Raw genomic sequence first — 15,681 nt, forward strand, 5'->3', positions numbered from 1 at the left:
TTGCTCGCTCCTCTCAAAACTTCCAAGTCCCTCGAAGTCGAGAATGACATATAAGCAATCCTCCGCCGTGCAAGTAGTCATCCACACACCGTCTGTGCATCGTCCCCCTGCTACATCCAGTAGAGAGCCACTGAGATGATTCAGGAGGTAGGACTTCCCGCTGCTTTGTTTCCCCATGGAGGATATAACTTTGACAGGCCCGTTCCAGCTCTGGATGACAGCGTCGTAAAGTCCAAAGCGGACGATCTCCGCAAGTGAGATGGAGTCTGCGTAGTTGACATCGGCTGCCATTCTCATGCCGTTGATCAGAGGCCGCAAGCTGTTGTTCTCTGCTCTAGCAATCTGGACGGGAACCAGGCACGAAAGCCGTCGCAAGAAATCTCCCAGGCAGCGCCGGCTTGTCCGGACCTCAAGCTTGCGATCAAAGTGCTCAGCCTCGAACGAGATGTCCACGTTTAGAACCTCCTTTCCTTTCTCTCGACGAAGCTTGTCCAGCGCCATCTTAGCATGCTTCACGACTTCGGCGTCGTTACCGTCGTGGGATCCATTGAGCACTCTGACGACCATCCGAAATGTAATGCACCTCGGCGACGCTCTCAGCAGAGAAGGGCTCACTGCGTACTTGTCGAAGATGTGGTAGAGGTAATCCAGCTCGTGGCAGGAGCTCGTCGACTTGGGTGTTTCTTCCGTGGAGTCACGATTGTCGCGCAGGCGAATCTGGCAAGTCTGGGACGCCAAAGTTACGTCCAGCACGGCCGACTGGAGGACGTTCTTCTCGTCGTCAAGTACCAGGAGATGCGTTTGGCTTCCGAACAAGACGACCTGTGCTTCGAGTAGATGCACGCTACTGGCACAGATATCCGGCACCGTCACTGTCTTGATGAGCTCGCAAGTGTCGTCAAGCCTGTATACTTGAGCTACAAGCGTCTGGAAGTTCTCGGCTTCTGGAATCTCCTCACCTTTGCAAATAGCCACCAGGCAGAGACCATCCGGCGTGACGCAGGCCTTGAGAAAAGAATCCGGCAACTGGATCGTCCGAGGCTTCATCATCGCTGGTTGAGCGACCTCAAACACCCTCACGCAGCCTGTTGCATCGAACAGCAGAAGCTCCGCTCTGGATGGAACAAGGTGGAGCCCAGTGATAGTGGTACTGCCGTGGTACTTGTCGAGCTCTATGTCCACGCCAGTCCAGAAGAGCTCACGGAAGCCATCGGTAAAGCGGAAAATCTTGATCGCTGCAAGGGACTGCTCGTAGAAGGCAATGAAGTTGGACGCCTCATCGAAAGCAGCCAAGTCGAAGCCCCTCTTGAGCACCTTCATAGGCTCCCTCTCAGGAATGCGAATCCTGCTACCAAGACTTTGGCAGAGATAGATTGCCATGCACGACTCCACCACGCCCTTAACGAAAAGTAGAACCTGGCCAGACTTGAGAAGAATCACGTTGCTCAGAGTATACTCTTGGGAGTCGATATCAGCAATGGTCTGGAGCCCGGAACTACTTGGAACGATGATATGCTCGCTCTTGGCCACTTGCAACTCCAGCTCTTTCTTCTGGGGTAGAAACTCCACCACCTTCCAGATAATCCGCTCACTGTGCGTCTGCTGCCTCAGGAAGCTAATAGAGATCTTTGGCACATCACCCTTCAGAAGGTTGAAAACTCGCCACGAAGAGCCACCACTTGTTGGTCTGCAGCGTTTGATCTTGATCTTTGGAAGCGCCTCTGCATCGCTCTGCGAAAGCTTCATCTTGTAACCCGAGGCCACGTCCGACTTCTTCTGCTTCAGAGACTCCACCCGTGCCTTATGCTGCGCTTCCAGTTCCAGCTTCACCTTGGACTTGAGGATATGGAAGAGACTGTCCTCCACCAAGTCCAGAAATATCCCCATGAACTGCTGCCGTCTCATTACGTAGGCTCCCATGCAGAGAGACCGGACTGAATCCGACAGACAGGGATCCTCCACTTCACGGCCTTGCAGTTCCTTCAGCTTCTTGGCGAAGTCCACGTTACCGAATTCGTCTAGGCAGTCCGCAAGAATGCACTGCAAAAGGTAATCTTCGGTTGCATCCACCTGGTCCTTCAGAGAAGCTGCAAGCTGGATTTTCTTCTTGAGCATGAGTCCCACTTCTTCCGCACAGAAACCAAGCCACTGCCTGAAATGATCTCCTGCTGGATAATCCACGGAGAGGAACCTGGTGTTCCTCGCTACCGGTTTGTCTCCGGCAAATAGATCAAAGTTGTCGGATGAAACCACCTCAGGACCACCATTTCTTGTTAAGAGACGCGCCTCAACCCGAGAGTGATCCTTGATTGCGGTGAAAGTCTCCCCATAAGTCATAGGCCCGGACAACCGCTTCCCCTCTCGAGCAATGACGAAGAACCCCGGAAAGCCTTGCACTGAGACTTTCGATCCAATGAATACTTTCTTCTTCTTGTCCGCTCCCAAAACTTCGAGCAGCTTCGCCTCCATCTCCGAGAGCGCCTTCTCGTCAGCTTCTATGGACTGCTCGTTCCACCCCTCGTGATACTTGATGAAGTCCACCGAGCCTGTGCAGGCCCGCTGCTCGCCACCTCCCAGAAGAAGCTTTTCTTCCCATGGACAGGCAAGCCTCAAGTAAGCATTCAGACCTCTTGCAAACACCGAGAGAACCTCCTCCTTTTCCTTGTTGAAGAGCTCTTCAGTGCTGGAAAACTCGCTACCCGCGGCGCTGATCTTGTCATCCAGAGTTGCCAATGCCTCACGCAGCTCCTGACCAACATCCGGCATGGCGCTCTCGCAGAAAAGGATAAAGTCCTCGTCCTTCATCCCCGTGTAGTCGATCTGGACGTCCCCCCAGCTCTTCACGACTTCACCGAGCTTCTCCGGTGGCACGGTCGCGTGATCGTGCGAGAAAGACTCCTTGGGGGTGTACTTCTCGGTCTCAAGCAGCCCAGTGCGATAGAAGCCTTCACTAAGCTTGCGAGGAGAGAGCCTCGACGCTCCACCTCCGGCAGGCAACCGAAAGCCTCTCCTGACGTTGAAATCGTTGTCGCTCGACTTCACCATGGAAACTTGGAGCCGCTGAGTCCGCTTTCTCTTGCTGCTCGACGTGCCAATGGAGGCCATGGACGCGCCACCATTCTCCAGCTCAATGCAGCTATACACCACATCGCACAGCTCCACCAAGTAGCGTATGAAGTTGCAAGAGATGTCGCTCCTCCTCGCATCCGTGAACTTCTTGCTCGGCTGCCAGTAGAAGATCAAGAGCTTGCGGCCGTGCAAGGCACCGTAGAGACCCGCCGGAAGCTGGTCGGACCTCAGCTTGGCGATGTCCTCCTCCACGAAAGCCTTCTCTCTCGCAAAGATGTCCACCATCAACCCCTTGCTCCCGTAAAAACCCACCGTCTCCAGCGACACAGCCTCCAAAAGTCCCGTGTCGAGAAACCATCGCTGATCCTCCACCCGGACGGATCCAGGAGCAAGCTTGTTGAAGAGCTCAAAGATCTGGGACTCGGACAGCAGCACCTTCTCCACAAAGCTCAGGTCTTGCTTGTCCGACTTCACCTCGATGAGGCTGAAGAGAGCGCAAGCTTCCCTCGAGGGGGCCGCGGCGCTAGCAGCAGTGGGAGAAACCACGACCAGATCAAGCTCTATGTCCTCTCTTGCCGGTTGTTCGTCACGCTCCACTTCTTCCACGAACTCGAAACCATCGTCATCCCATCCTCCACCCATGGCTCACCTTTCGAAGAAAGCGATGAGGCTCGCAAGGAAAAACGAGAGATCGACTCACCTGGAGCGCAAAGCTCGCGGCTTTGTTGGATGGCAAAGACTGGAAAGACGGGAAAACGAGCAATCTCTTCAAGAGTTCTGCTACGACCACGATCAAGAACGCGAGACAAGAAGAAACTCACCGACGCCGCGGTCGATAACGAAGAAGCTCGTCGCCGCCTAAGAACTCGACTCCTCTCGAATCGATGAAAAGACCTTACTACCGCCGCCTTGTTGAAAGACCTACATGCAGATTTATAAAGGCTAGCGTAAAAAAAGTTAAAACGCTAGGTAAGTAATTTACCTCTTATTGTCGCCCTCGATCGAAAACAATCGGACAATGTGGGGGAAAGCGAGAGATTTTTCGCGTTCTTTTGCAGCGATCGCGTGCCGATCGAGCTCTTTCTTTTGCGGAATGGATCATCGCTGAGAAATCCCCACTGTGAGTCGAGACAACGAAGATATTTCTCACCCACATTCCAGGAAGACCGATCCAGGCGATCGATGGAGGCGTGGAAGATCGATCGATCGCTGTAAATGAGCACGCCGCGAGCTCCTCAATCGATCGCAAAAGATCTCTCTAGGACCGTTAAGAGTTTAGGGTTCATTAGAAAACTAAAGGTTGGAATTGCCATTTTCTTTTTCCCCTGCGAAGGGGACGGCTATGGCGCTGTGCATCCCAGCCGCAGCGTCATCGTCGCAATCCAGCTATGGCGTGGCGTCCTCCCAGCATCAGCAGCAGCAGCAGCGCCTGGTAATCTTCTCTCAGAGGCAACGCGTCGATCTCCGGCATGCGCGATCCAAAACCCCCAAGCTCGTCTTCGCCGCGGCGGCATCGTCAGGTCTGTTCGCCGCCAGGATGGCTGGGCCGCGGTCGAGATTCGTGCCCCGCCAGGCATCCGCGTCCATGGAGCTAGACGATGGAAGCAGCGGCGGCGGCGGCAATGGTTCCACAGGGGGCTATGGCGGCGGCTCTGGCGGCGGAGACGATGGTTCCAGCAGCGATAAGAACAGGACAGAGGCATTGCTCGCGCTGGCCAGCCTTGGGAGATCGCTGGACAACATCCCGCGAGACCTGGCTTACGCGATCCAGGATGGAAGGGTGACAGCGGCCATTGTGGAGAGATTTGTGCTGCTGGAGAAGACCCCGCTGCGAGGATGGCTGCTCCAGTTCAGTGGGTTCATGGAGAGACTCCTGGCCGACGATTTGTTCCTCACCAAGGTGTTCATCGAATGCGGTGTGGGGATTTTCACCAAGGTATGCGTGGGCAAGTGAGCTCTTCTTCTCTTCTTTTCTACTTGCATTCTCGTGAGTGATTCGCAAATGTACTTAGACTGCGGCAGAACTGGAGCGACGCAAGGAGAACTTCTCCAAGGAGTTGGATTTCGTGTTTGCAGACATTGTAAGTTCTCTAATATACTTTTTTGTGTTTCGTTACCTTCTCTCTTGAACCGGTGTTTCTTTGTGACAGGTGATGGCACTGATTGCCGACTTTATGCTTGTTTGGCTTCCTGCTCCGACAGTGTCCTTGCGCGCGGCGCCTGCAATGGAGGCTGGCAAGCTCGCAAAGTTTTTCTATGGGTGTCCAGACAATGCTTTTCAGGTATAGTATTGCTCAAAGCGTTGCCAAAACGCAACTCTTGTGTTCTTTCCAGGTTGCCATTAGAGGGACTTCTTACTCTCTACTGCAGCGGATGGGAGCTATTGGGGTAAGTAAAACCTGTGTTTCTGCAACCGCTCACGTCCACGGCTTTCAGAGAAATGGAGCAAAGCTTTTAGGTGTTGGAGTTACTGCATCTCTGGTAAGCCGCCATTTTTGTCACTATTTTTCTCAGATTTTTGCTTTTTCCATTCCTGCGACCTTTTCTTTTTTCTTTCAGGTTGGCACAGCGGTAACGAATGGTCTCATCAGTGTGAGAAAGTCACTGGACAAGAACTTCGCCGGTGAGGCTGAAGATGTGCCGATTTTCTCTACAAGTCTGGCATATGGCGTTTACATGGCAGTGTCGAGTAACTTGCGGTATGAGAAACTGGTGTTCGGCTTTTCATGCTAACGATTGTGTGCAGGTACCAAATTTTGGCTGGGGTGGTGGAGCAACGGATTTTGGAGCCAATGCTTCACAACAAAAAGCTTGCCCTGAGTGTACTCTGCTTTGCGGTCCGAACAGGCAACACGTTTCTGGGCTCCCTTATGTGAGTATAAAGAAGTAAAAATGGTTTCTCTTCTTCCTCTTATGCTGCTGCTTGTAAACAGGTGGGTAGATTATGCTCGATGGGTTGGTGTTCAGAAAATACGTGAATGATCTTGTTGAACAAGACGTGGTCTGAAGAAGCAAATTGAAATTGAAATTGCACAATCAATGCTCTAGGATATTCTTAAAATTATTAATATATTATTAAGATATGTGAAATGAAAATGTATGGTTACAATGTTGTATATTATTATTAGTATAATGGGATTTTGATAACCATTATCAAATTAATTTCAATCTGGATCATTTGGTCTTGAAGGTTATTGGGATAATTGATATGTATATTTTTGTATTCCATTTTTATATTCTATACACTCATATTGGTGGAGATGAGGGGTAGTTTTGATTGTCCTGATGAGCGTTTAGATTTGGGATTTTGGTTTAAATTTAGTTTTTGCATTGTTTAGATCTCTATTTCTTTATAGTTATTTTTATTTCATTTCTTTTGTTTTTTCATTTTTTTTGTTCATCTTCATGGCAAAGTAGTAGCTTCTTTCTCCTTTAACTCTAGAGTAGTAGTTAATGCAATTGCTTGATGCTATATGATTCCAATTAAATAATCAGACTTAATTGATAGCAGTATACACAATGTGTGGTATAGCTTGTTGCCAATCTTGGCGTCTAGCTGGAGTTCTTCTATAGGAGTCCTAGGGATGATGTGTATTATTGATTTAATCATTTGGTCTTGGTTTTAATCTTGATTTTGGACTTGGTCTTGGTTCCCATATTGGACTTGATCTTAGACTCTATTTCGGATTCGATTTCTGACTCCTTCTCTAACTCTTTCTCAAACTCCATCTCGGACTCCATCTCAGGTCCATCTCAGACTCCATCTCATGTTCATCTCGAACTCCATCTCGGGTCCATCTCGGACTCCTTCTCAAACTCCATCTAAAGTCCATCTCAAACTCCATCTCGAACTTCATCTTAGACTTGTTCTCAGACTCCATCTCAAGTCCATCTCAGGTCTATCCCAAATTCCATTTCAGATCCAACTCAAACTCTATCTCGAACTTGGTCTCAACACTTCCACATATTATATGTTGGTCCTTTTGTGTCCCTTTTCTAAAGGCTCACTTATTGATTGCTTTATCCTCTTTCCTCGAGCACTTCTTTAAGAGTTCCATTCCTGCTCTTGACTTTTCAAGTTAAAACTTTTAGTTCAAACTTATTATGCTTATTTGGCTTCTACTTTAGCCATTACCATGTGGCACCCTCTCAGCTCCACTTTGGGGCTTAGGGATTTGTGTCTCACAGTTAAATCTTGCTTTTGAGTACTAACAAGTGCTAATGGCTAAGAAAGATATTCCCAAGACTGTTTTTTGTACACCATTTAGTTTGTATAAGTTTTTAATGATATCGTTTGGTTTAAACAATGCTCCAATGACTTTCTAGTGGATGATGGATGAAGTTCTTTTGTAATATGCCAAAAATGACTATTGATTTTATTAATGATGTTTCAATCCATTTGGAGGGGATATAAGAGGAACACGTCTGTGATGTTCGTAAGGTATTTAATCGGCTGCAAGAAGTTGGTTTAAAGCTGAAGTAATCAAAGTGCATGTTTGGTCCAAAAACACCACTTATCTTGGGTACCATATTTTTTATGAAGATTTGTAAGTTAATCATGACAAATTTATGGCTACTCTCAAGTTTTTTACTCCAAAGTGTGTGAATGATGTGTAGCACTTCTTAGGCAAGGTGCAATATCTCGGGCATTTAGTTGATCGTCTTTCTGATCGTATTGCACCATTGTAAGTATTGTTGAAGTTGTCAACATCATCTTTCATTTAGTCTGTGTATTGTGAGGGGGCATTTACAAATCTAAAAAAGCTATTGACAACTCCTTTAATTTTGGCATATTCTAACTACACTCGATTTTTCATTTTGCTCATGGATGCTTCTTATATCAGTCTTAGAGATGTGTTGATGCAAAAGAGCTCAAATGTGCCTAGTCAACACCATCCCATTGCATACATTAATTGTACATTACAACTGGTAGAGGTGAACTACTCCACAATAAAAGAGTGTTTAGCAATAATTTAGGGTTTCAAAAAACTTCATGCTTATCTACATAATTCTCGGACATTACTAAAAGGTGATCATGCTATAGTTACTTTGTTATTAAAGTGAAAGAACCTTCTTGGTTATACTACTCAGTGGGCTTTGAAGCTTCAAATATATGATTTTGATATTATTCATTATTTGGGGAATGGCTAATGCTGATATCCTTTCTATAGTTCCTCTTCCTTTTTCGCTTTTTTCTCATGCTTTTAGCAAGCCTATTGTTTCAGTATATATAAATTTTTTGAATGAGGATTTTGTGCTATTGGTAGTTGTTATACTTGATGTTTAATGTACACAAAGTGTGGAGTAAGATTTACTTTCTTTTGATAAGGTTTATTAAGCTTAAAAGGTTGAGCCATGAATCTGAAGGCTTTGCAATAGGTTTCAAAATCTTATATCATTTGCTGATGACTTGGTATTTCAGCATTTACATTCTTAATATTACCCTTAAAACAACCTTCTTAGATGGATCCTAATAATCATTTATGATTGGTAGTGCCTTTGATTTTTATTCCACGTTTTCTCCACACCTATCATGATTCTCTTATTCTATGTGGGCATATGGAACATCGTCATGTGGCTGAAAAACTATATAAATTTTTTTATTGGCCAAAAATGTGATGTGATATTATTCGGTATATGTGTAGTTGCATTAATAGCCTCTTTTATACAAATTAATAAATTTAAGATTAGATTGCAAGAAGTTAAAAGCATTAGAACAGAAAAGAAGTAAAAGTAAGGTTTGTTTTTCTTATTATTATTATACTTAATACTATACTAAATATGGTTAAACATGGCAATATTTAGTTCTGAGATAAAAATAATTTACCATGAGATCACTATCTATAGTAAATTGGGTCAAATAGTATAAGCATCATTACATCTAGATCACCATAGAAAGGTTTAGTATTTTAGCTAAAGAGTTAGTAGGGTTTATATAAAAATAAGAATATAACACCAAAGCAGCCAAGTGATGCTACTAATCCCATTAAATGCTGTCCATGCAATGCTAATATGATAAATAATAATTAAAATATTGTATATGCTGTTGAATTATCAAAATAGCTTATAAAAACATTATAGTGAACATAGAATATGCTTTTCAGTATTTGAATCCCACATTATATAGTTTGGAAATTTTGTTGTATAAATTACTATATTACAATCATTCTGAACAACAAGAAATACAGGAAAAATGCAATTTTTACAATACCTATTTGTAGACCATTGAGGTTCTTTGTTATAATATATGACAAAGTTACCATCATTTTGAAGTTTTAACTTACAATTAAAAATATTTTCTGTTTTAGTTTTAGATTCCCATACCTTATTTTTTAATGAGAACAAAACAAGCTTACAATTTGATTGAAATAATAATACATTTTTACCATTTGAAGAAGTTAAAAACATTTCAGTATGTAAAATTGCAGGATTATATAAAATAGAAGCTTCAATATGACATTTTAAATTATATTTTTTAAAAGTAGTACTTACAATTGAGTTTGGAAACTCAAACTCCCAATCATTTGTAATTTTATATGTTATTAAATAATGGTTGCTTTCTCTAAGAAAATTGTCTGTACAATATTCTGATAATTCAGAAAAAATTTGATTATATATATTTCTGAAACCTCTTCTTAAAGCTATTCCTGTAATTCCATCTGGACTTTCAATATAACATTGATCTTTAGTTTTAATCATTAAATGTACAAGTCCTTCAGAAGTAGGTATTAAATCTCCATCTGCATAATTAGATGGATATGGATCTTGAGAACCATCAGTCAAAATTTTCACTAATAAAGATTCTAAACTACTTATTATTAATCTAACATCAGCTGAATCTAATATTCCAATTTTTCCAATTCTAGATTTATAGCTATTTACTGTTATTAAGAAAATGAAAATTAAAAATAATAAAATATTTCTTTTATGCATTTCAGTATATTTTATTAAATATTTTTATTAAATATTATTTATAATTCTAATTAATGAGTTATTTCTTTTATATGGGGATATTAAATTAGATTTAATAAATTGGAAAATAATATATCTATTCCTTCTCTATTAACTATGAATACTCATATTTGTAATAGCTTAAAACCTTTTCTAATATAAAAGAATGAGTGGTTTGGATTGAATTCAATATAACAACTGTCAAAATCCTGCTATATTAGTAATAGTATAGTTGTACATCTGGACTTTTTTTTGTTTCTAATAAAATAAAATAGTTATAAATCTAGAATGGAGTATTAAATTTATCAGATATAATATTAATAACAGTGAGCTTCCAATTGTAGAACTTGTAACAAATGTAAATATTTATTTATTTATTAAAAATAAAGTTTAATAATATATAAATAATCTAAAAGATTTTACAGGATTTGTTTTAGAAAAAGTTTCAAAAGTATATATAATTAAAGTTTAAATAATTATTTCTCTAGCAAGGACTATATAATAAAAATTGTATTTACTTTCTTATATTTAATGTTAAAAATAAATATTATTACACCATAAAAATAAAAATAGTTTGAAAATATCATTTTGCCAGTTCTCTATATTATTTATTATAACCATTAAAACCAATTTCAAAATATCAGGAAAAAGTAAAATACTACTTAATTTAATGTTATACATACATACTGTTCATGAAGTATATACAGAATAATATTAACCTTGTTATTTGTACACAATGAGCTTATATCTATTTAAATGATTTAATATAATAGTTTGAGGATTATTCTAGAGTGTACTTAAATATTCTAAGAATCTCCGGTAAGGGAAATTGTATGATTGCAATTTCAATTTCTGTATTGGTGGTATTTTCTTTAGGAAGATTTCCTGACATTCCCAAGCAGCATCAATGAACTAGTGCATGAGCTGAGATCCACAACTGAAGAAAAACCATGGCAAGTTGCTCTAATGTGAAACTTAATAATGTATATATATAAAAACAACCAACCTCTTGCAGCCTCAAAACTATAGTTCTCAAAAATAGAAGGCCATCCCAGTCTAGGCCAAGGTCAATAGCCATCATTTTTAGGAATATTAGCTCAATGTTATGGTGGCTAATGGGTGGCATGCACATATGGCTGGGAAGGGAAGAGGGTGTGGTGATAAGTGTTACACCATGCAATTCTAGAGTTCCATGGCTGCTCTGCTTGTGGTGCATCAGCAGCATCATAGGTAGGGCTAGTGAGGGAGTGCACCAATGATGCAATTCAGCTTTTGTGGCCCAAGTGTCTTCTCACCCTCTTTGAATCTCAGTTTGATTGCTGAAAGAGGTAACAATATTACATTTTTTACATACATGTGAAATTGTGGTAAAGTGTTGGGAAATAATGAGCAACTCAAAGACTTTTCTAGAGCTTCATTATGTGAAACATAAATCCTAGAGCCCCAAAAGTGGAGCTAAAAGGGTGCCATGTGGTAGTGGCCAGAGCAGAAGCCAAACAACAATAACATGTTTGGATTAAAATTTTTAATTTGAAAAGTCAAGAGTGGGAGTGAAACTCCCAATGAAGTGCTCGAGGAACGAGCACGAAGCGAGCAATAAGTGAGTTTTTAAAAAAGGGACACAAGAGGACCAATACATGACACATGGAAGTGTCAAGATGGACCCAAAATAAAATCCAAGATGGGGTCCGAGTTGGAATCTAAGGTTGTGAGTAAGACTCCCCCAAGTGGTTGAAGTTGTGGTTAAGTGATTAAAGTAGAATGAAAAAATTAATCACTTACAATTTAGTATTGAAGCTATTCCTTAGTCCAACTCTTATTGGTGGTCAAATATATCACCATTTAATATTGGAATTGAAAGGTCCCAAGAGAAGTAGCATGTCAAAAGAGTATGACTCTCCACCTTAGTCCATAAGTGAATATCTTGGCAATGTAGTGGATATAAAGGGGTCAATTAGGAACGACTTTAGGATTTTGGGAACAATATAAAGTTTTCCTTAGAGAGTTGAGGACATGATCTAGATGAGCATTTGACTTAGCAAACTGGTTAATGTAGTTTTGGTAAACAATTATATGTGGGATCATAGGAAAAATAGAGACTCCAAAAAAATAAAGGAGTCACAAAATTATCCTTATATAATTGAGGTTGATGCCCATGAATTTAAAACTAGAATTAATAACTGTGAGAGGTCAAATATAGATGAGGACATAAGTCCTTGAAATGGTAGCTGGGGCTAACTTTTATAAATGGTGGGATAAACCCAAAGAGTTAAGGTTGTACTTAGAAGATGAATCGGTATTCTCATCATATGGACAGATAATCCTAAAGGGTAAAGATAGCCCACAAGGAATGAAAACTAATCAAGTCTTGGAGTAACACTTGCAAAGATAGTTCTTGTGAGTAGGACATGAATACAAAAAGATATATTCTAGTGAACTAACACCTCAAAATTAGCCAGGAGGATAAGACCTTACGAGTCATTGAATTATCAAAGTCCAAAAAGCTAGATAATTTGAGTGGAATCAAAAAATGGTCCTAAAGGACTAATGAAAGCATTTGGACTAAGGTGTGTTATATCTTACAAAGGACAAGGAGGATTATAAAATCTAAGTATGAGAATAGTGGGTATCTCTTTGATGACAGAATGTGCCATACTAAAGTTATGGTAAAGGTATATGAACACTAAAGTGTAGTGGTAACTGATAATTGGCATGACAAATGGCTACTTTGGTCTTGGCAAATACCTAAACACTAGTGGGAAGTATCATAAGGGTAAACTTGTAAAGCTGATGGTGTGGAAACACCAAATATGCCAAGGTGTGATGCCTTGAGATTAAGTTAGTGGGTTTATGAGAACCCCTTACCAAAGAAATTCCAATAGAAATGAAAATGGTATAGCTTAAGTTGGAAGGCATGCAATTAGAGTGTGGTGACCCAAATAATGATTGAGGTGTAGAAGCACTAGCAATGAGTTGTAAGACTTTGACAACTATAAATAAACTAAGCAAAATGTGCAAAATAATTGATTGGATTGGTAAAAGCTAACTACCCAAGACTTTTTATTGAGGTAAGGAGGTTAAATGTACCCTTCAGGGGGATAAATTGCTTATGTTAAGATATAGTAAGTCAATGTCATAAAGAAAAATGTTCATTGTCAAAAAAAGTCATCATTGAGATACCAAAACACTCTAAAATACAAATGAGTGGTATTTGGAATTATAAAGGAATTAGATAAGGCCCAAAGGACTAAGTCCCTAACAAATAATGGATAAAAGGTGTTATCTGACGGAAGAAGTCTGTCTATCTGAATTGGATAAAACCAAAAAGGGATTTTGGCATGGTTAGCAATAGGTATAAAGAGGCCCATGCATAGTGACGTTAATCCCAATATATGGGATTACACAGTGAGCATATCCAGATTTAAGAACCACTCCTTAAGTTATTGAGTAGATTCATCCCTAATAATACTTACTAAGGCAAGGGAAGGTGTAAGGCCAAAAAGTGAGTAGTAAAGGGATAAAATTGAATTATAAGAATTGAGGGGCATAACCAAATTGTGAGACACAAATCCTAAAGCCTCAAAAGTAGAGCTGAAAGTGTGCCATATGGTAGTGGCTAAAGCGAAAGCTAAACAAGAGTAACACGTTTGGACTAAAAGCTTTGATTTGAAAAATTGAAAGCGGGAGTGGAACTCCTAATGAAGTGCTCGAGGAACGAGCATAAAGTAAGCAATAAGTGAGTTTCTAGAAAAGGGACATAAGAGGACCAACACATGACATGTGGAAATGTCAAGATGGACCCAAGACGGAGTCCGAGATAGACCTGAGATGGAATTCGAGATGGAGCCGAGATGGAGTCTGAGATGGAGTCCAAGTGTAAGCAACCAAAGGGAATGACTCGAAATACGATCCATAGGGTTTAAATATAAAGGGAAAGGGCCCATTTACAAGAGTGCACCCCCTTTTCCAATTGATTAAGGGTTTTGGGATATTTAGGGTTAAGCGTCTTTGGGTTTGAATAGTATTGGGTTGGGTGACCTCTGGGAAGTCCAAACTTAGGAGCTTACATTTGGTATCGGAGCGGTCTTGGATCCGACTCTATTGGTTGGCTAAAAGAATGGCACCACATATGTTGATTGACATCTAACAGGTCCAATTTGCTCCCGCTGGGCTCAACCTGAGGGGTAGGGTGAAGAGAGCAAAAACTCTAAGTGGATATATGCAATGTAAGAAAATTGATTTGAAAAATAAATATTATAATTCTAAAGTATGATAATTATGTTGATGGAGGCTAAGATTACTCCAGAATAAATAGTAAGATTGAGATAAAGAAGGTGTCTTTAATGGGTTTAGTGAAAACTAAACAAACAAAGGGAGAGAATCATCATATGTGATCTAATAAAACTTTAAGTTAGAGAGACTATGTTCTTTAGAGGATGGGAAAGGCATGGTAAGGCTCTAATGTTAAATATTAACTTGGTGCTAAAGAAAATAGTAATCCATGATAGAGCTACTTTATGAAATTGTTTATCACTCAATGAGGACATTGAACTTCATCTATGGGTGGTGGATTTGTGAGACACAAATCCCTAAGCCCCAAAGTGGAGCCAAAAGGGTGCCATATAGTAGAAGATAAATAAGCATAATACATTTGGACTAAAATCTCTAATTTGAAAAGTTGAGAGAAGAAGTGGAATTCCCAATGAAGTGCTCGAGGAATGAGCACGAAATGATCAATAAGTGAGCTTCTAGAAAAGGAACACAAGAGGACCAATATATAACATGTATATGTCAAAATCAAGTCTGAGATGGAGCTAAAATGGACTTAAGATGGAGTCTGAGAAAGAGTCCGAGATGGACTCTAAAGTTAAAGTCTGAGAAGGAGTCTAAGATAAATGCAAAATGGAGTCCAAGAAGGAGTTCAAGATAAAGTCCAATTAGAGTTTAAAAGGAGTCTAAGATTGTCACAAATATGACTTCGAATATCGAAAGATATTTGTTGGGTAGTCCTTATGGACACTCTTTCTTTACTGCCATGACGGTAGGAGGTTGGTATTGCTGGTTCTTTTTATAGTCTCCACTCAAGCTAGTTGAGAAACTGGTCATTGCGTGTGCACTTGACTAGATGAGCATAAGGATGGAATTCCTAAATGCTATTAGTCAAGTATACTTGACTTGATTAGAGAAACTCACTCGTTAACTTGCACTTGCTAGTGTTGGGAACCCCCAAGATATTAATATTAGTCCCTCAATATTGTTACATGGTAACTTACCATGTCCACCAAACACCCTTGCTATTATGTCTTATATGTTGATTTCGTTCCGAATCCATATGTTATTTATGGTAAATGTTTAAATCTGTCCAAGAGGCATATCTACAAAATATAGAGTGTTCTAAGCCCTATGGTGTTGTTCCTGCATTCAGATTTGCAATCTAGCACCATTCCATATTTAGTAAGTTTCACACTTGTCTTAGAGACTAACTCCTGATACTAAGGGAGGCTAAGGGTGAAAGCCCAAAGCGTGTGTCCTCAACGGTACGGGGGTTATGGGGGTTTTAAATGTATAGTAGGGATAATGGTTGGAATGCAAGTCTGACCACATGAGACATTAGTTTGGCTCTCATTGGGTTGTGTCGCCCCTTGTTCTGCATCCAGCTTG

At 40.9% G+C, this 15,681-nt stretch overlaps 1 protein-coding gene across 1 annotated transcript; it reads left to right on the top strand.

The window, feature by feature from the left end:
* The first annotated feature begins 4,353 nt into the window (after positions 1–4,353).
* LOC9641776 (protein RETICULATA-RELATED 4, chloroplastic) lies at positions 4,354–6,175 on the top strand. The gene is made up of 8 exons (XM_002960233.2): positions 4,354–5,005; positions 5,082–5,150; positions 5,220–5,351; positions 5,404–5,457; positions 5,506–5,550; positions 5,629–5,768; positions 5,816–5,941; positions 6,003–6,175. The coding sequence occupies exons 1-8, from the start codon at positions 4,412–4,414 to the stop codon at positions 6,049–6,051; spliced, it is 1,209 nt and encodes a 402-aa protein (XP_002960279.2). The 5' UTR covers positions 4,354–4,411; the 3' UTR covers positions 6,052–6,175.
* Positions 6,176–15,681: the final 9,506 nt, after the last annotated feature.

This window comes from Selaginella moellendorffii, unplaced genomic scaffold (assembly GCF_000143415.4).
Source record: "Selaginella moellendorffii unplaced genomic scaffold, v1.0 SELMOscaffold_0, whole genome shotgun sequence".
NCBI lineage: Eukaryota > Viridiplantae > Streptophyta > Lycopodiopsida > Selaginellales > Selaginellaceae > Selaginella > Selaginella moellendorffii.

Bases quoted from the DNA above. Each gene is read 5' to 3' on its own strand.
- LOC9641776 (XM_002960233.2), top strand. From the start codon at position 4,412: ATGGCGCTGTGCATCCCAGCCGCAGCGTCATCGTCGCAATCCAGCTAT. The intron at 5,006-5,081 runs GTATGCGTGGGC...AAATGTACTTAG, and splicing joins GTGTGGGGATTTTCACCAAG to ACTGCGGCAGAACTGGAGCG. The intron at 5,352-5,403 runs GTATAGTATTGC...TGTTCTTTCCAG, and splicing joins GTCCAGACAATGCTTTTCAG to GTTGCCATTAGAGGGACTTC.